The sequence below is a fragment of the Curcuma longa genome, unplaced genomic scaffold (genome assembly GCF_044706935.1).
Source record: "Curcuma longa cultivar G26 ecotype Majalengka, Jawa Barat unplaced genomic scaffold, ITB_CL_G26_1.1 contig_16377, whole genome shotgun sequence".
Classification (NCBI taxonomy): domain Eukaryota; kingdom Viridiplantae; phylum Streptophyta; class Magnoliopsida; order Zingiberales; family Zingiberaceae; genus Curcuma; species Curcuma longa.
In genome coordinates this window covers 1-21,234 of record NW_027430340.1, presented here as the reverse complement: position 1 = coordinate 21,234, position 21,234 = coordinate 1, and the positions used below count along the sequence as shown (strand labels likewise).

The following is a 21,234-nucleotide window of genomic DNA, read 5'->3' as shown; positions in this document are numbered from 1 at the left end:
ATGGCCTTGGTTTCTTTTTGGCGTGCAATTGTACTTTGGTCACTCTCTTATTTAATAAGATGGCAATTTAGTCATTTTGTGTATCGGATCTAGGGAATGGCCCAGGGCTTCGATTCATCTTCCCTCCCGGTTGTTTGACGCAGTCAACGAGACTATTTGTATGGAAAGAGATCTATCTCCAACTTTACTTCCTTTTTCGGAAAACCTCCGACATTAATGCCAACTTTACAGGGGGAAGAAATCGAAGAGGAGATTCGTAGTGGCGAATTGGTCTTCCTCTCCCTGTTTGAAATATGCTCGTTGATGCATTTAATCGAACACCTCGTTCCGCGTTGTTTCTCTGTTGGCGCTCTTCACTCTTGTAAACGTTTTGCAGAAGAAGCACACACAAAGGGATGGACGAGTATGGGCCACGGTACTTTGAGCTCAATACGGGGGCGATGATGCCGTCGGTGGGGTTTGGAACGTGGAGAGCTCCGCCCGACGTGATCGGAGATGCCGTCGTCGCCGCTGTCATGGTACGTCGAACCTTGTGGTCACGAAAAGTTACTTCTTGTTTGATTCAATGTAAAAAAATCACATGATTCAAGGGTTTCAATGCCTCCTTTGTACGATTTTGAAGTATTATTTGCATTCGTGATTCAGGCTGGCTATAGGCATATTGACTGTGCAAGTGCATATGGAAACGAAAATGAGGTGATGAAAGATCTACAGATAGTCTTCTTATCTGCTTATTGATGACCATTTCAGTGTAGATATTCCTCAGATACCCTAACCTTCATTCTATGAAATAGCCACTTTCAAAATTACCTGTTAAGCTCTGTTGTTCTATGACCTACATAGGTAAGCAATTTCTCTCCCAAAATACAGGTCGGGGATGCCTTGCAGCGGTTATTTTCCACTGGAAAGGTTAAACGCAGTGATATCTGGATAACTTCCAAACTCTGGTAACTAAATGATGCAGTTGAGCTTTTGGTTTAAACTCCTTAACTAAATTGTTTCCTAGTCTCTTATTTTCTTCTTTATGGTGCAATTCACCTGTTTTATAGAGGAACACCTTGATCAAAGTATCCACTCAAACATAGCTAACATGAAACATTAGTGAACAGGGGAGAAGAAACAGGAACTGCCTGTGAGATGTTCAATTCTGAAACTCAACAGTATAATCGAGTAAATAGTATCGACTGTGCATGACATTCAATAGCTTGTAAATTATAAGCATTACTGATTGTGAAGAATGTCAGTAGTGTTAAAAAGGTTCATATATAGACAGAGAAATTGTAGACCTTTTCGATGAGTAACTCCACCATGACTTATGATGCCCATCCTATGAACAGGTGCAGTGATCACTCACCATGTGATGTACCAAAGGCACTAAGCAAAACGCTGCAGGCTTTGAAACTGGACTACATCGACCTGTATTTGGTATATAAATGTTCTCTTAGCTTTTCTAGCTTCCCCACGTACTTCTTATCTCCAAACTTCGTATTGGCTTTCCTAACCTACAAGTAAATTCATGCAGATGCACTGGCCAATTCGCACTAAGCCAGGTTCTCATCGGTTCGAAGAGGGTGCCATCCTTCCCCTATGCATACCTGAGACTTGGAACGCCATGGAGGGCCTCTATGCATCTGGGCAGGCAAGAGCTATCGGGGTGTGCAACTTCTCCACCAAGAAGTTGCAGGACCTTTTATCCTTTGCTAAAGTGCCACCGGCCGTCAACCAAGTTGAGTGCCATCCTGTGTGGCAACAGACACACTTAGGGAACTTCTGCCAGTCCACAGGCGTCCATCTCTCAGTAAGCTATTTCCCTCCACATACAGAGTAGATTGTCGATGATTCTCGTGACTTGGTAGCCTTTTTTAATGGCGTTTTCATTTGTTAGGCATTCTCGCCGTTGGGTTCCCCTGGTTCATGGATGAAGGGCGAGGTCTTAAAGGAGCCAGTTTTGATAGAAATTGCTGAAGAGCTACACAAGTCACCGGCACAAGTTGCACTAAGATGGGGAATTCAGAGTGGTCACAGTGTCCTTCCAAAGAGCACGAACGAGTCGCGGATCAAAGAGAACATTGATCTTTTCAGTTGGTGCATTCCTCCAGATGCGTTTTCCAGGTTTGCTGAAATCCAACAGGTAATTCATCATGAACTAAATCTATTATATAACTGATCATGAAATTCTTCTCATTGACGTTGGTTGCGCAGACAAGGCTGCTCCGAGGGGAATTTGCTGTTCATCCAGATGGGCCTTACAAGAGCCTGGAGGAGCTGTGGGATGGTGAAATATAACATATCTATTAATTATCTTTTTTCAAAGAAAAAAACTGTAGTAATATATCATTTCAACTTAATTCAGCATTGGAGAGTTTGACGCTCTAAAGCTGGTTGATGTATTGTTACAAAATATTGATCGGCAGATTGATTTTCTTAGCCAGATTGTTTGCCTAAGGAGAAGGAAAAGAGTGAGGAGGGAAGGAACAAGGAAGGAAAATCAGTTCCTTTCTTTGTGAAAAAAAGATGAAGAGGATGAGAACTTAAATTTATTCAACAGAATTAAATATGATACTTCTCGCCCAGGATGATCGTCTTCTTCCATATCATGTCCTCCCCCTCGCCCTTCCGCTCCTTCCGGCTCGTCCTCAGCTTCTGCGGCAGCCCCCTGCCGAAGCTCAGCGACAGCTTCCCCTTCGACGACGTAGACGTTGGAAGCGCCGTCGGCGGAATCGGTCCGTGCGTCGCCGCGGCCTCGACCGGGATGACGGTCACCTCCATGTCCTCCGATTCCGCCGCCGCTACTGTGTCTGCCTCGACGTGCGCCTCTTGTGGCGGTTTGATCTCCCCTGTTTGGCTGTTTCAGAAGAGGCGGACTTAGCGTGGGATTCGCTCCTGGGAGTCGACGTCGGCGGTGAGGAAGTCTTGCCAGAGGCCTTGCGGTTGCAGGTGGCGCAAAAGGAGAGGAAGACGGTCATGGCCATCCATGCCACGGCGAGGAAGGTGGCGAGAGCCTGGTGGTGGGTCGTAGAGAATTGGACTTCAACAGGAAGCAAAGCAGCTCTTCCCATGCTCCCTATGAACTGAGTCGGTACTTCATTACACCCGAAGCAAACAAAAGCAGAGAAGAAAGTTGGCCTATAATAATTCTTCGTTGTTTTGAGTAGAATTGGACGATGCTTCTTTGGGGGATGCTGCTGGAGAAAATTAGGAACACAAAAGCTTTTGTGGCTCTAAAGTATGGTGAACAGACATAATAAAAAACGCAGACCAGGAAGAATTTAGCAGTTCTATAAATATATGTTTGACTTGATCATCTGTTGGCTGTTTCTAATTGGAGACTACGATCTTGGTAACCGATCTGTCATTAATCCGAATGAAGTTAATCCAGTTGTCAATAGAGAGGATTTCTTAGTTTCGATATCAATTTGATCCAAATTTGTGAACACTGAAACAAGATACTTTATCAATAACCAAGCAACCGAAGTGCCACCAATGACTCATAGAATGTCAAAACAGAGTGCTCTGTTATTTTGTTCGTGTTGCAGAATGAATTCAGTCTCATTTCTTTTTCCTTGTGGAGAAAATTACACACAAAGTCACCAACCCAGATGGGTGACAAAAATCCAAAAAGCAATCTAGTTTTATGAGACATATCTAATTTGCCGATCTATCTATGGTATAATTGTTCTGATCCTGCCAAATCTTAGCCATTGCCCTGAACCATCTGTTCCTTCCACATGTGCTTGTCTCTCCCTCTCTCTGTTTCAGAACGAAAGAATAGCAGATTGCTGGACTTGCAGCAAAGACTACAAGAAGGCCATTCCGGCAAGGCCGTGGTGCAACAAGTTGTGGGAAATGGTATCTCTAGCCCGCATGGCGCTCATCGTTCGGATGCTATTCTCCGGCACCACTTCGTCGTCCACCAGCTCGAACTCCATTTCAGCGTCCATCTTCTCGTTTCTCATCTCGCATATGTTGTGGAGGACGCAGCAAGCGCCCAGGAAGATCGGCAAGTCTGACAGTTTCACTTCGGTTCTCTTCTGCAGGCATCCCCACCTGCCCTTCAACCTGGCAAAGGCCTGCTTCGCCACCCTGTGCACTTCCCCGATCCTCTCATTGAATGTGTGCTGCGCCCATGTGAGGTTCGGTTGTGCGTAAGGGACGAGCACCCAGTCCAGCAGAGGGTAGCTGCCACCGCCGACAATCCACTGGTGGCTCAATTGGCCGCCGTTAGCTCGCTGGTAGAGTACCGACTTCTCGAGCACCTGATCGTCGGGCATGGAGCCGGGCCACCCGATGCAGATGTCAATGAAGGCGCCGTCGGGGTCGACAACGCCTTGAACAGTGATAGTGTATGACGTCTTCTGGTTGCGCTCCGTGTGGCGGCGGTTGAAGTAGGCCGCGACTCCGTCCTTGGGGGCGACGATGGCAATATGAGTCGTGTACATCGCGCCGACCACATTGGGAATCCCTGAGAGAGCCTCGAACCGTGCGGCCTTGGCGGCGGCAGCTTCCGGGGAGGGCCAGAAGAGCGCCCGCGGCATTAGCACGTTACGTATTGCGGTGCAGACCTCCAGGACGAGCTTGTGGCAAGTGGAGATTCCGAGCCCGAAGCGACGGGAGACGAGCCGGAGGGGCTCGCCGGTAGCGAGGCGCCACACGCACACAGCGACGCGCTGCCGGACGGGGATGGCGGCGCGGAGAGCCGTATCCTCTTTTGCGATGGCCGACCCGAGCTCGTCGCAGAGGAAGTCGAAGGTGGCGCGGGACATCCGGAAAGCGCGCCGGAACTCCTCCTCGGGTAGATCCGGGTGGTTGTACCAGTCCCACCAGTCCCGGCTCCTGTCCTTCACCCAGAGGCGGCGTTGCGGCCGCCCCGCCGGCGCGGGGGAATTCTCCTCCTCTGTTAATTCGTCGGTGGGAGGCGGTGGGGAGGAGGACGCGGAGGGCTTGAACGCTACGGACCGTGTCGTGAGGGGGCCATCCACCCTGAGACGTTTCTTGGAGTTATGCTTCATGTCAGCGGCGGGGGGCAATGAAGACTGAGGAGCGGAGGCAGCGGCAGCTGCGGCGTCTTGGAAGAAAGAGTAGTAATAGGAGAAGTCGTCGTCGTCGTCGACGACGGAGGCAGCGACGGAGGCGAAGAGCGGAGGAGTACTCTGGTAAGCCGTCATGAATTGGCCGAGCGATCGAGATTTGGGGGCGCAATGGCGGCGATGCGTGAGGAAGGTCATTTATAGGTTGCGGCGTGAGAGCGAGAGAAAACAAAGGAGGCGGCACGTGCACGCGGTACGATCGCCTCGGTCTCGTTCGAGGAAGGAGGGTGCAGGGTAACGTAACCGCGGCTCACGCGGGGTGAGCGGACCGGACCAAGCGGGACCCACTTCATATTCCAACGCGGCTACATCTTGCCCGTCCGTTTGGAGTGACCGGGCGGGCAGGGTCAGCTGCGGGTAACCGAGTGGAAGATGGACCGGTCATGAGTCAGCAGATCGACAGGGTTTTTTTTTTTAATATTCCGAACACGTAATTCACATGCGTGGAAAATATCTGAATTTGGTCCGCAACGCATGGTCTTGCTTACCCAACGGTTGTGAAGATTCTCTATTTTTTTTAAAATTCAACTTCAGATTCTCTTAAGCTGTATCTAGTCTAAAATTCTTATTATACAGCTAATACATATAATTGTTCCGTATAAATTCTTATTATTATGTAAAAATTCTTATTATAAAAATAAAGCTAATTTGTTTATTTCTATAAAATAAAAAATAAACGCATCCATGAAAATATATTTAATATTAAATTTATAAAGTAATAATTTTATAATCTTATAAACTATTTAGCAATATAAATAAATAATCACGTTGATAAAAAAATTGAAGTTAAATTTATATTTGTTATAAAATATTTAAAAGTAAACGACTTAAATATAAGTTTATAAAAACAATTTCCTATTCTCCAAGTTTAGTTATTAAATAAAAAAATTATTTTTATAAAATATAAAATAATTATCTTAATAAAATAGAAGTTTAAATCTAAATTTATATGAAAAAACTTAATTTATCCAGTATGTTATAACAGTCTAAAAGGCATTTTGATCAGTTAATATTAGATATTTTCAATCAAAATCTTCAAATAGTTCAATCAGTGCAAAACAACTTTAATAGTTCTTACAAAAGTCCAAAATTCATACATGCATATCATTGTTGCTGCAAGTTAATGACCACACAAGGTAAACTTTCAGATGAATTGAATCATCTTCACAATTGGTTATCATAGATATTTGTCAATTAGAAATATTAAAATCACAAAACAGCAGAAAACACACACACTGATATCACAGTGCCATGAACCTTCCGATAAAAGATACTATAGTACAAATCAGACATCATATGACACTGATAGCTCCAAACTAACTGCTCAATTGCTTGCATTTTCATGTTTAAACAGAATTAAGAGATGCTCCTGACAAAGTTGCAAGATAACAAGCTCCCCTAGAAGATTAGAACTCAAAGTTGCATGACAAAGTAAATCTCAAAAGATTTCGTCTAGGATTGTAATAGTCCTATGAGAAACCTTCGTTTTATCAAAGTTAGGGGGAATCAGATGCATTTAACTTAATTATTAGGATATTGCTTGTCCAAATGATTAGGAACCATTATACAAACAGTGCATATCATATCGACTGCATTTTAAATATAGTTTGTTTCGATTGAGAAGTGCGTCTGGACACGTCACCGGACCTTCCTCGTCGCAGGGGTTGAACAGGAGGAGCTGAGGGTGATGAGAGCTTCAGGGTCGTCGAGACCTGCACACACAAAGAGCGTGAGTAGGAAGGCCAGGGGTATCCTGGCGCAACCACTCCGACGCTCAAGTCAAGCACGACGGGAGGAAGAAGATGAACAGTAACGTGCTTAAGCGTAAAGAGAAGCAGAAGTTGAAGAAGTTATCTGTAGAAGAAGGAGTGGTCGTTTTAAGGGGAGATGAGCGTGCATACCTGTCACGTCATCATTTAAGGAATGTCTCCATCATGATTAATGAGGTGTTAGGAACAATCGATTTTCCTATCTCATCGCCGGTAAAGTGTTATCTTGTCACCGTCAGCGCAGACGGCAGAGAGATAGTAGTAATTAATGGGGGCGTGGGCCTGTCAGAAGTCATGATGGGATATACCAGGGGCACTGTAGGGTGCTTCACAAGTTCGGCTTGGTAAGGGATATGCGAGGCGAAGGAGTTCGGTGTCAAGGCGCTCCGGAAGTAGAACGGGAATGTAATCCGAAGGGAAGAGGGGAAGATAGGATCGAATGGGCGATTCGGCTAGTAGATGGCTGAATGGGCGATTCGGCAGTAGATGACCGAATGGACGATTCGGTCTATGGATGACCGAATGGGCGATTCGGTCAGTAGATGACCGAATAGGCGATTCGGCCTATGGATGGTCGAATCGGTGCTTAGGTCAATAGATGGCCGAATGGGCGGTTCGGCCATCGAGCGAGTCGAAGAGGTAATCGTCTAGACTCTAGGTGACTTGACCAATCAAGTTTACAGGTTTGGCTGGCTGGGCTTTTGGGGTGGGATCAGGCTTGGACTCGAGTCTAACCGGAGGTCCCTCGGAGTGTCCCCGTAACAATTATCATTTTTCTTATAAAAGCTTGCAAATAGGAAGTCTTCTATCAATAGTATGATAATATTAACTCTTTATAGTCAAATAGCCATGATCTTAGAAATCAATTTTCACTAACAATTGCTTTAAGAGCAATGTGTATCAGTGTATGTATAATAATTAATGCCTCTAATCTCAAGAAGTGGTTACGTTGACTAGAAGTCCTTGAATAGCATCAATAGATCTTCTTTGATCTTGCTCGTTGGATGGAGAATCCTAGCTATAAGAAATGACATCATTCAGAAACATATAAAATTAGAGGATATATTGTGAAAATAATATATATGCAACCTTTTGGGTATGTAATTAAGCAATGAGTATGACTTAGAATTGACTTGGGGAATTGAAGTGCTATTTAGAAAAATATTTAGGATAGCTAGAGGTTGCTTTGCTTGGCCTCTCTCCTTACACATTACACATATAGAGCACAGATACAGGTTTCTTTTTGAACCCTCAAAAAGCAGGGAAATGAACACGTACGGATGGAGACTTCATGCTACTCAAGCTTCAGGCATGTCTCCTGTTTCCTTCTTGTGTTCTGCAGGAGAAGAAGAAGAGTAAGTTATTAAGCAATGCACGTTTTTTGGTTGGTTCTTCTAGACAAATGTCTTGAAGGCGAACATATATAGTCGAAGTCAAGAAGCTCTACCTCAGAATTGAAGGAACTCATTCCGATTCCTTTGGCTTAAGTACTTTGAAAAAGACCATATATTCAGGTCAACTATTTGGTACTTTGCCTTTAAGATTAGAGAGCTACCTGAATCTGTTTCATTGTTTGGGTGTCTTGCAGACCTGCAAGTTTTTCGTGGATAGATGAATTGGAATAGGCAACGGCGATAGGAAACGGTGTGCTTGCGTTTGTTTGTTTCTTCAATGGAGGAAGGCTGATGAAAGCAATGAGGAGCAAATCAGATATATATGCAGCAAACTCAGGAGTCCTCCAGGGATGCTACAATCTCTTTCTATCTCGCTGACTGTGGAACTTGTGTGTTCGATTCTTTTGTTGACCTGATCTAACATTTTCTGCAGCTTTTTAATTTTCCATCATGTCTCCTCTCCACCACTGCCCAGACCTGAAACCATTTGCTCAAGCATTGTAGACTGTGCAAACCATTTGCTCAAGCATGCAGCTGGTATGGTTTCAAAGTTTCAAGGTAATGGCGTATCTTTTCTCTTTCTCGGATTGGATCAAGAAGAGGCTTCTGTTCAGAAAGCAAAAGTGGAGAAGCATTCCAAATTTGCTTAATTGGTTCATAGCAGAATGGACGACGCTACGCTTACAGGTAGCAAATCCTGTATTCTTACTAATCCGCTTCTTGGTCTAGATGGATCGAAAATATTCTCACCCCACACAGCCTCTCCATCATCTTAGACTCAATCGACTCCAAATTTGGAAGCATACATTTTAGCAAAGTTGGTCAGAGTAACAACCCAACCATGCAGACCTGCAAAGAATGCCATAGCTAGTACCCTTCTCTGGATACACTTGGACGTCACCGAGAAGAACATCTTCGTAGGTTGCCATGATAACACTAGCATTCTCTTATGTAAAAAGGTGAAATCTGTTAACCCAACGGTTCCATATGATCGACCCCAGATGAAGTAAATCGAAAAATTACAGTTGATCACGGAAAAGGGTATTATCTCGGCTTCGCCGAGATACAAACTCGTGCCTTCTTCTACAATTCTATTCCGTCGTAATCAACTCAGCTATGTCCGGGAGCAACATTAGCATTCTCGATGACACGTTGGGATGTTTGATAGGCTTCCTCTTCTTCTGTAAAAAGATGAAATCCGCCACTCCAACGGCTCCACACGGTCGGTCCCACGATCTTGATAGACTTCCTCAATTGAATATATGTAGGATCTTCAAATGCTTGGTTTTTGTCTACAATTTCTAAATCATCTGCAGCAAGAGCATTGTCCTCCTTAGCATTAGGGAGGACCTCCTGCGAAGTCTCATTGACAGAGAGAAGGTCAAGTTGGAAACCATCGCGCTTGTTGAAGAACTTGTTGCCAACCTGCTGAAATGATAATGTCCCACGAGTAGATAGATCGGGGAGCGCACATGAGCACAACGAGGATGACGTCGATGGCGAAAACACTGAGCTTGTTGTCGGTTGCGAAAACAGTGAGCTTTTTAACGGATTCAAAATCCGTTAAATCCTAAACAGACTCAAAATTTTAAAAATACAATAAAAAATAACTCTAAAAAAAATAAAATCTTCAAATCCTCTTACATCAATAGTTGAAACGTTTGGTGTAGGTATGAGGGAGGGAGTATGCTTATTGCAGAGTCATAGAAAAGGATCGAATTATATTAAATCTATTCTTCTAGCTTTGGCTAGAAAAGTAGGGATGCTATGCAAACTCTTCTTTTAAAACATCATGCATAACAAATACTCTATCATCGACAAATCTATGTGTTGAGTAGAGGAGGAAGTTTATAACAAATATAATTATTACTCTTGTTACAATTCAAAACTCATATTCAAAGGGTAAGATCTTTACCTCCTTTTATAGAGTGATAATATAAATCTGTTTAAATTCTAATATGACTTAGTCTAAACCCAAATAGATACTACCATTTTTTTAAAAATAACTTCTTAATTTATCCAATAAAATGTTCAATTGACTTTTTTTTCCTCTAAAATTTATCCTAATAAAATTCTAGTTCTCTCTAAAACCCCTAAAGAAAGGGTAAAATACTAATTCTTCAATACTTTCATTCATCGACTACTCTCTTTTAGTGTATATTTGCTTATCAGACAAAGTTATCTTTTAAATTCTTCAAACTTTGCATCATTAAATCTTTTAGTGAATATATATTTACAATTTGATTTTTAGTCTTGACATACTCTATCTTGTTTTCTCCATATAAAACTTTCTCTTATACAAAGTGATAATGCACCTCTACATGTTTGATCCTCATAGTCTAACTAATAATATTTTTATAAGAATCTTTGAGCCACCATTCTTACCTTATACTTCTCTGTTAATCCGTCAAAATGATCCTTTACTTTATAATTCCATTTACAAGTTATTGGCTTCATAATATCTTTATAAGACTTTAGTACCAAATCCAAAGTTTCATGATGCTCTAGAGTATTTATTTCTTTTTATAGTTTTTTCTCCATTCTTTGCTTGAGAATGCCTCTTCATATATACCAAGTTCTATTACTTAATAATGAAGAATGTCTTTTCTCCATTCTTTGCTTGAGAATACCTCTTCATATATACCTTACTTAAGAATGAAAAATGTCTTTTCTCAAAGAATATCTACTTCTTATATAACAGCCTCCCAACAAGAAAGCTGAAATCAATGTTAAAGCAAAACCTACTTACATGTCATTTTATCCGTCAATTGATGAATAATTAGGAGACGATAACTTATGCTACTTATTCAATCTTCAACCAGTGAGGTATGTTACTTCAACTTCCTCTTCTTTGTTACTTCATATGCTTAGTTTAATTTGATGTATATGCATAAACTTGGGCATGGGCAGATAAGCTCTTTAGCTAGAAAAGTAGGGATCATATAAATGCAAACTCTTCTTCTTTTAAAACATTATGCATAACTAATACGTTCGACCATCTACAAATATATGTTTTATTGATTATAGGAAGAAGTTGAAAGAAGAACTTTTACTATAGTAAATGCAATTTATACGGAGGTATATGATCATATTTATGATCAATCAATTAATACTCTTGTTTTTGATAAATTGATAACATGATTCAATTTAAACTCTAACATATATAACTTAATTTAAACTGGAACATATACTACTAGATTTTTCTTTAAAAAATATTTTTTTAATTTATCCAATAAAAATTCTAATTGATTTTTTTCTAAAATTTATCGTAATAAAACTCTAGTTCTCTGTAAAAACCTTAAAGAGTGTGAGAGAGATATGACGATTCTGTAATGCTTCTCCTCACCGACTACTCTCTCTTGGTGTATGTTTGCTTATCATACGAAATTATTTTTTTAACTTTTTAAACTTTGCGCCATTCTGCAACTTGGTCTTTAGTCTTGGCATGCTCCATATATACTTATTTGCTCCATGTAAATTAAGCTCTCTCGTGCAAAGTGATAATGCACCTCTACATGCATGTTTAGTCCTCATAATCTAGCCCATATTTTTGTAAGAGTCCTCAGGCCATTGATCTTGCCTTATACTTCTCAATTGATCCTTCAAAATGACTCTACTTTATAATTCCATTTATAGAGTATTGGCGTCATATCTTTCAGCGTTAGTATCAAATCTCATGTTTCATTATGCTTCAAACTATCTATTTCTTCTTCATGATGCTTGAGAATGCCTCTTTATATATACTATCTAGGTTTTGTTACTTAATTAAGATTGAAGGATGTTTTCTCTCGATCTTTTGTTTAAGAATGTCTCTTCATATATATCGTTATTTAAGAATGAATGAAGAATGTCTTTTCTCATTCTTTGCGTGTGTATCTACTTCTTATACAGCAGCCTCCTAGCAAGAAAGGTCAAAATGATGTTTAAAGCAAATCCTACTTAACTACATCTCTCATATACATGCTATTTTGTCTATCAATATATGGATGAACGATTAGGAGATGATGCAGCAACTCTATCCATAACTTATGCTTCATCTTCAATCTTTAGTTAGTGAGGTATGTTAATTACTTCAACTTCAATTCCTCTTCGTTATGCTGGATTATTGTTACTTCTCTTATATATATTGATCAGTTCAATCTAGTATGCATAAATTAATTTGGGCATAGGTAGATAATTAATTAAGGGAAATAGCTAGCTTTGGCTAGAAAATTAATTAAGGAACATATGCAAACTCTTTTTCTTTTAACTCTGGAATAATTAATATGAGAAACTTTGTTCCTTAGTTTTAATTAAGGTCCGACCATATTTCAAAATTTATGCCAAATATTTTAAATGAACAAACTCAACTACTATTAAGCTATTCTGGGGATCCTCTTCCTTACACTTGGTAGCTCTATATATTTGTCTTATCAAACAACTATAGAGTAATTGCTATAATGTATTAAAATAAATTTTTTTTTAACATCAACTTAAGCAAAATACTATATAAAAATATTTTTATATAAAAAAATTATTAATAAACTTGGTTAAAATTGCTTATAAGTGGTTTTTAATCTTAATAAAGTGATTTTAATCAAGTTTAACTAATTTTAAGTGTCGACTCGAGTTTGGTTAACGTGGTCAACCTTAACGACAGGTTGATTGCACCAATACTATTACTCAAGTTGTTCAATCAAGTTCCAATTAATGTGTTTGTTGCAACGATGCCATAAGTCGATTGCTCAAACCCCATAGTCGACTCATGATATGTAGCAACCCCCTCAAACCTCTCAAATCCTTAATTCAAGATATAAGACTTCATTAATCTATTGCTACTCTTTAGCATTCAATTGATACCTCTGTTTTAGTCTTATCATGGATTCACACCTTCTTTAATATCCGATTAATTTGAACCTATTAAGACTTCTTTTATTCAGCATACAATCAACTTTGACCTGTTGAGACTTTCCATTAATTAGCATCTGGTCCACCTTAACTAATCGGGACTTCACCGTTACCCAAGATGATTTGGTCAACCTTGCTATGTTGAAACTTTACCACTACCTAGCATCTAGTTAATCTTAACCTGTTAGGACTTTACCGCTATCAAATTGTTGGGATCATCTCGATGCAATGCGCGTATTTATATGCTTCGTAAACGTGCGTAATGAAAATAGAATAATAATTAAAACTAATTATCATAACACACGCATGCAAATACAGAAAATAGCAGGTACAAGGCATAACTGAAAATTAAAATTTTAGAATAATAAATTATTCGACGCGTACCTTATTGATGACGTTGAGAGAAGTTGACATCAATCGAGCGGTCCATGTTGAAGTTCTGCCTCTATTGGTGATCCACGTCAAACTCTCACCTAGACGATTTTCAAAGTCACGAGTCGCATCACCATTTTTGGTACTAGCTGACGATTGACAATGATCGATACAAGAGAAAAATCTAATTCCGAAAAACATATAACAATGTTTGTCACGATCATTTTTTGAGATTTTCTAGCTATCGCTGGCAATCGTATTCCCAGTGTAATTGTCAGTGGTCAACCTTTGACAACTGATTTAGGGCTAATTGTCGGAACCTTTCCGACGTTGATGGAATGATCTTGGGAAGCTTGATAATCTCCCGGTGGTAAACCCAACTTCAACTCAGTAGTATCTCTAGCAGTGACTCTCGGAAAACACGAATTCCCTGTTGTACCAAAAACCCTTGATCTAGATTGCCTTCTCGCATTCATCAACAAGAGAAGTTGGCAACCAGGATGAGGAGGAAAACGTGATTGATCGAGTTCTCCTCTTCCCTTCTTGCGATTGGCGATGGGAGAAGCAAATCATAAGAACGAGGAAGAAGGCAACGAGCATAAATCACGGTCTTTCCTTTTCCTCACGCGCGGTCAGCAACCTTTAGAGAACCCCAATTAGGATTGGGCAAAAATAGGGGCGAAGAAGAACGGCGTTGACCATATCTTCTTTGTTCTGAGTTTCCTTTTCTCATGCTCGATTTTCCCTTTCTCACGCGGTCGGCTAGGATTGCTTTGGCTGGCAGCAACAGGGTGGTGTTGTGCAATTCAGGAAGAAGGAGAACAATGGTGTGGTCGGTTGGGAAGAGCTCGATTGCAATCGAGATCACTAGCTCTCATCGGCGCTCGTGCTTCTCCGGTGGACGACGCACGATTAGGGAAGGCGGTGCTTGACGGTTTTGGCTCCTTCTCGCGGATGAAGAAGAAGAATGGCCGGGGCGGCTAGTATTTTTTCTCATTCTCCTCCCACGTGGCCGGTTTCCTCTTAAACTTGCTCGGCTCGACTCTTCCGCCGATGGATGAGGGACGCGATGGTCGGAGACGCCGTCAATGACATAATAGTGTGTGCGCGGCTGAAGAAAACAAAGAAAACCTGAAAAATAGGCTGAATCGAGTTCAACCCATGTTCACTGTACGAACCGGATTGAACCGGTATTGTTGCAAATAGGGTTCAAAACTAAATCGCTTGGTTCAATAATCAAACAACCTTCGATTTGACTCAAACCAATTGTGTTCATTTCATCTTCACAAGATGAAGCTTCTCATCTCTTCCGTTTTGCCAAAATATATTTTATCATGAACCAAACTAAATTGGTTCAAAATTGAATCGTTTGGTTCAATAACCAAACTACCTCCGATTTGAACCAAACCAATTTTGTTTATTTCGTCTTCATAAGACGAAGTCCATCATTTTACGTTTGTCCAATCCAACCAGACTTTATTTCTCTCGATCTGAGAATCCAATTCTCAAACTTGTTTTAAATATTTTAGGAAACTTGTAGTGCGTGTGACCCAATAGGTTCCTGGTTATGTTGGTCATCCGTAATTAATCATTAATTGAGGAACAATCATGAGTGACACCTAGTTGTACATCATGATCCCCAATTGATCAAAAAATCAACGATGATTCCAGAATATTTCTAAACCCTTCAACATCTATAATGAGACATGTCTCGTTCCTTTTACCGTCTTATACTCGCTTGACGTTCAAGATATGGTCTGTATGTGTCAGTCCCCACTAGGCTGACTACGTCACACCTAGCCCAAGCTTGCTTTCTTGTCCTGTGGATTCAAGTTACTTGTATATGTGTCTAAGAGTACCATACTCTTGTCATGTGATACTTTAGTCAAAGACTTTCAGTAACAATCCTAATAAGCGGCCGCATGGTATATATATTTTTTTACAAAGAGAAGTGAATCCTCTGTGGATTATTCAAAATACCTTCGGACACTTTGACTTATACTCAATCATCCCGGATCCACATCTTCTCGAAGATGTTTGCTTAAGATGTCAAAGTATAAGCCTTCATGACCAAGGTGACTTGAATACCGCAAGTCCAAGGAAAGTCACACTTAATTAAACTGCATTGAGATCTTCATTGACATATGTATAAAACTATATGAAGTCTCATGGCAGGTCATTCCAATGAACTAGTTACTTTTAACTAGCATTCAAGTTAATTCTCAACATCCATTGTCTCTAGCCGGTAAGATCGGTTGCTTGATAAACCAAAGAGTTTAAAACATGCTAGTTTCAACAGAATCGATGATGTCTGTGCTCATCAATTCTTTGACTAGTTGTATGTGTAGAGATGCTTACTAGTTGTGATCCAATCATAAATTCTCTTATGCTATGAATCATATTGCGGACATTCAATATATGAGTTTAAGATCTACTCAAATACATAGAAAATGTGCACTCAAATAGTAAATTTTTATTTATCCAATAAATAGTATAATCATAAGGTAATTGTCTTAGGATACCGCTCAAATATAACACAAATATCCTCCTCCTTGACTTGTTTGGATTGTTCGGCCAACCTTGACCCATTTGGAGTTTAATTATGTCTCACATTAAGTGTCCAATCTTATATGACCACCACTTGAACTTCACTTCACATGCCAAGTGTTTGATTCTCCATGATCCACTTGGACTTTGCTTCTCATGTCAAGTATCCGATCAATCGTGATTCACTTGATATTCACCCTTGTCAACTAGCTTCTTGTTGGACTTCTAATCGCTAAGTGTCCGGTTCTTCATGATTCATTTGGATTTTACTTCTTATGTGAACTCTTTGTTAGACTTTCAAATGTTAAATATTTAGTCAATAGTGACTTACCTAAACTTTTCTGCTACCAATATTATATTAGACTTACGACCACAATTGTTTGATCAACTATGATCCATTTTAACTTCTCTCTTGCTAACTATTTATTGGACTTCTGACTATCAAGTGTTTGATCAATCGTAAATCACTTAGATTTCTATATTGTCAAGTATTTGATCAATTTTGACCTACTTAACTTCACACTCAACCATTCATCTTGGTCAATTTAACTCGAGGTCGATTGCATCAATAATCTCTTGCTATCAACCTTTTTTTCTATTTGATGTCTCACTCTCGTCAATAAACATATTGATCAAATATCGAAACTCAACTCGAGTTTGGTTAACTAAGATTGATCAATTTGATCAACCTTTATTAGAAGTCAATTACACTAATATTTTCAATATAACAAATATGGTGGGATGCTATTTTATCTTTTTATAATAAAAAGATGCAAGTGCCCTTTTAATTTTTGCCCTTAGTTTTTCACAAATGAACTTTCTAAAATCTAGAAAATAAATTGGTTGATTGGTTGCTCCAAAACATAAAAAATTTAATTTTATAAAATCCTCATGTCAGATTAGTTTTAAAAAAGTAACTCCATTAAATTAAATATAAATATTCATACAAGTATAAATTTCATTTAAGCTTATAAAAGAAAAATATATAAATTATTTAATAATATAAAATTATCACATCCATAAAAATATAAAAAATAAATTCATATGAAAATAATTTATAATTTTATAAAAATAGTTAACACAATAAAGAAATAACTAGAACCAAAAATAAAAAAAGAGCAAATTTGTAGAAAAATAATTTGACAATTGACTAATTTAAATTTATAAACTAAAATTAACCATATCCATAAAAATATAAATATAAATATAAATATATAAAATATTTTATAATTTTATTTATTAAAAATAATCTTCAATCATCCATTAAACAAAAGTATATATATGTAAGCTCCAAAAGAAATTTTTTTCCTTGGGAGAATTTTTTTTTAAAAACCACCACTTTTTGGGAAGTGCCATTTTATTTATTTATTTATTGCTTGATTAGAGAATTTGCAAAGCTCAAAATAAATAGTACACCAATTGCATTTTCAATTAGCCATTTATTTGGTCAATATAATATTTAGTTAATTAGTTATCGTCGTACATGTTTGGCTAGTATGCTAATTGCATTAGATCAATTAGTCATTTATTCGGTCAATAATATTTGGTTAACGAGGTATTGTTGTGTAAGTTTGGCTAGCTACTATCCCAATTCTTATTGAATGTCAACAAATATTTCTAAGATTTGAGATTTTTTTCTTTTACATCCTTCGTATATCCTTACAAGTTTTTCTCAATCAATATGATTTTTTCCCCCATAACTTCTTCTTCTGGTATTTCTTTCGCATAGAAGTTGATAAGAATGCAAGCATACATAAGCAGCAAGTGTTCTGGTACAAATTCGGATTTGATCTTGAACAAGTGATTCATCCGTCTCAAGAAATGGCAGTGGTCCTAGACTTTTTTGTTAGTAGATACCTTGGCAAACTATCAGATTTTATCGAAGGAGAGATAGGCAAAGTGATAGGGGTTGAAGAAGAAATTAAGAAGATTCATGACAAATTATTAAGAATCAGTCCCTATATTCAAGATGCAGAAAAAAAAGACATAGAAATCTTGTGATCGACAGTTGGGTGAAGGAATTAAAAGATATCATGTATGATGTAGAAGACATACTTGATCTTTGCTTGATCGAAGATGGGAGATTATTGGCGGCCCACCCATGTTCTTGTTCGGGGGTACACTCTCCGATCAGTTTGCTTGCATCTTGCTTCCAACGTTGTAAGTTCCGCAGAGACATTTGGAATAAAATAAAGAAAGTTAATGATAGACTTGAAGCAATCAAAGAGGTCAATACATTGGTACCTGGTGGGTTAGTAGCTGCCCAAAATAACTCAGTAAGGACATCTACTACCTCACCTGCATTTGTCGTGACAGATATTGTAGGGACACAAATTGAAGAAGCTGCCCAAAACTTAATTTCGAAGATGGAGCATAGCAAAAAAAATTGTAGTGTGTTTGGAATTTCTGGGATGGGAGGAATGGGCAAGACCACTCTAGCAAAAAAAATATTTGATAATGATGAAATGGTGAAAAAACAATTTAAAAAACAAGTGTGGTTACATGTATCCAAGGATTACTCTGAGATTGACATACTCAAACAAGTATTGAGAGGTATAGGAGGACATGATGATGGAGTTCAAAGTAAAGCAGAAATTGAAGGAAAAATTGCTCCTCTTCTTCCAGAAAGTTTGCTTCTTGTACTAGATGATATATGGAGTGCAAATGTATGGATGAATTTGCTCAGAAATGTCATTTTGAACAAGTCCTGTAGGAGTGTTATCTTATTTACCACTAGGGATGAAAATGTGGCAAGAGCAATGAGAGCAGATTTTGTCTACCATGTTGAGAAAATGCACGAAGACAGTGGTTGGGAATTAATTAGAAAGATTGTTTTTGGAGACGAGGAGGATGTAATAATTTCTGAATTGGAAGAAGTTGGTATGGAAATTGTTAGAAAATGTGATGGTCTTCCTCTGGCAGTTAAAGTTATGGCTGGTGTTTTATTGCACAAGGAAAGGACTAAGAGGGAGTGGAAAAAAGTTGTTGAAAGTGATTTATGGTCTATAGAAGAGATAGTGATGCTGAACTATCCAATGCTTTATACTTGAGCTATGAGGATTTACCCAGTCACCTCAAACAATGTTTTCTTAGTTGTGCTTTCTACCGTGACATATCATTTCGACCGGACATAATCGGATTGTGGGTGGGTGAAGGATTTGTGATTGAACAATCAAAAAATTTGATGGAAAATATTGCAGAAGACTACTACAGAGAACTTATTGCAAGAAACCTTTTGCAAATTACTCAGAGATTTTTAGATGATTATGAATTTGTTATGCATGATGTTTTACGATCTTTTGGGCAAAAGCTTATGGAAGATGAAGGGATTATCATTAATGATGCTCAATGCACAAGTACAAAATCTTTGACAAAGATTCGTCGTTTGTCCATCTCAACCCAAGGTGATGTGTTATCTCTTCCCAATGTGATAATAGAGCAAAAGTGTTTAAGAGCCCTACACCTCGTTAATTGTCCTCAAATCAAGCGAATAGAGAATCATGCATTTGAAAGTTTAAAATGTCTCAGAGTCTTGCATTTGTGTGATACATCCATAGAGAGCCTCCCAAATTCTCTTATGAAATTGTTTCATCTAAAATACTTGGATCTTTATCGAACAAAGATTAGAAGGCTTCCTGAATCCATTGGGTGTCTTGCAAACCTGCAAACTTTGAGTCTCTCGTGGTGTAAATCACTGCATGAACTTCCAAAGGGCATCACAAGGTTGAGCAATTTGAGGTGCCTTCGAATTGTGGATACTCCGCTCACCCATGTTCCAAAGGGAGTTGGGAAGTTGAAAAATCTCAACAATCTTGATGGATTTTTGGTCGGCCATTGTGACTCCATGAACAGGATGGATGGAGGTTGTGACTTGGACGAGTTGCAATACTTGTGCAACCTAATTACTCTGTTTATTGATAAATTGGAAAGGGCAACAACGAGAGGAAACAGAAACTTTGTGCTTGAGAACAAAACATTTCTTAGGAGATTCCTTCTTGCATGGACAATGAATAATAATGAAAATAATGAGGAGCAAAGCACTGAGGCGGAGAGGATATCCAACCAACTTAGTCCTCCACCGACCCTAGAAGTGCTTGGGATCAGAAATTTCCCTGGTCAACAGTTTCCAGCATGGATGGTTTCTACTTCTATACATGATTCATTGGCTGACCTAACAAGTTTGAAGCTTTGGAATTTTCCATCATGTGTGGTGCTCCCTCCATTGGGCCAACTACCCAATCTTAAATACCTACAAATTGAAGGAGGAGAAGCAATCAAAAATATTGGACCTGAATTCCTCGGTTGCAGAACGCCTGCCTTCCCAAAACTTGACTATCTAGAATTCAATAACATGCCCAATTGGGAAGCATGGGTATTGCGTGTGGCACATGATGAACTTATCGAGGATGTTCATGCAGCCAACCTCAATTTGTTTCCTAATCTGGAAAATTGTTTCCTCATCCACTGCCCAAAGCTGAAAAATAGCATCCTTCCGCCAACGAGGTTTTTGCAAATTACTAATTGTCCAAATTTGGAATATGTGAAGAAGGTCGGCATGTTGCAGAAATTGGAAGTTGTTTTCCCCTCAGAGATACAACAACTTCCACAGTGGTTATCAAGCCTGATTAATGCGACTTTGCATACTTTGCAAACATTTTTCATGGAATGCAATTCACTTCTACTAGATAGTTGCAGTAAAGGGAAGCAGAATTGGCACATCATTCAACAAATTCCAACAGTTACTATGTATAGCATTGATCGTGAAAGACGCTTATTGCTCAGTAAGGACTCATACAAATATGAAATAAAGGATGAGTTTGGAAGTTTCATCACCCTTGTAAGTCCTCTTATCATCTATTTTCTTACCATTGCTTATTGCATATCTTTCAATTTGTTAGGAAAAAATAAAACTTGTACAACTATTTTATTCTATGGACAGGATCAACCAAGCTTCAATGGCTAATTGTTTCCTCCATTATGATCAAGGTTAGTAACTAATTAATGGTGGATTTTATAATATCATCATCAATAAAATGTACTTGTTTCTTTATTTCTACTTGAAGGTTGCTTGTTGGAATTGGTATAATTTGATCAAGGCGCATATTTCCACTAGAACCTATCAGTGTTTGACGAAGCACTACTTCTATCTTATATATACTTTATCCTAGGATTTCAGTG

At 39.0% G+C, this 21,234-nt stretch overlaps 1 protein-coding gene and 1 pseudogene across 1 annotated transcript; both read left to right on the top strand.

Moving 5' to 3' along the window:
• Positions 1-395: 395 nt before the first annotated feature.
• LOC141816387 (NADPH-dependent aldo-keto reductase, chloroplastic-like) lies at positions 396-2,286 on the top strand. Its single transcript, XM_074704174.1, has 7 exons — positions 396-518; positions 646-696; positions 871-947; positions 1,338-1,425; positions 1,523-1,798; positions 1,886-2,131; positions 2,203-2,286. The coding sequence occupies exons 1-7, from the start codon at positions 396-398 to the stop codon at positions 2,284-2,286; spliced, it is 945 nt and encodes a 314-aa protein (XP_074560275.1).
• A 15,591-nt stretch (positions 2,287-17,877) lies between these two features.
• On the top strand, positions 17,878-21,044 carry LOC141816388 (putative disease resistance RPP13-like protein 1; annotated as a pseudogene).
• The last annotated feature ends 190 nt before the right edge of the window (positions 21,045-21,234 follow it).

What these genes read in the sequence shown, in the direction of transcription:
- LOC141816387 (XM_074704174.1), top strand. Translation starts at nt 396, where the DNA reads ATGGACGAGTATGGGCCACGGTACTTTGAGCTCAATACGGGGGCGATG. An exon ending in CCGTCGTCGCCGCTGTCATG is followed by an intron (nt 519 to 645) that starts GTACGTCGAACC and finishes TTCGTGATTCAG; the next exon opens with GCTGGCTATAGGCATATTGA. An exon ending in CCACAGGCGTCCATCTCTCA is followed by an intron (nt 1,799 to 1,885) that starts GTAAGCTATTTC and finishes TTCATTTGTTAG; the next exon opens with GCATTCTCGCCGTTGGGTTC.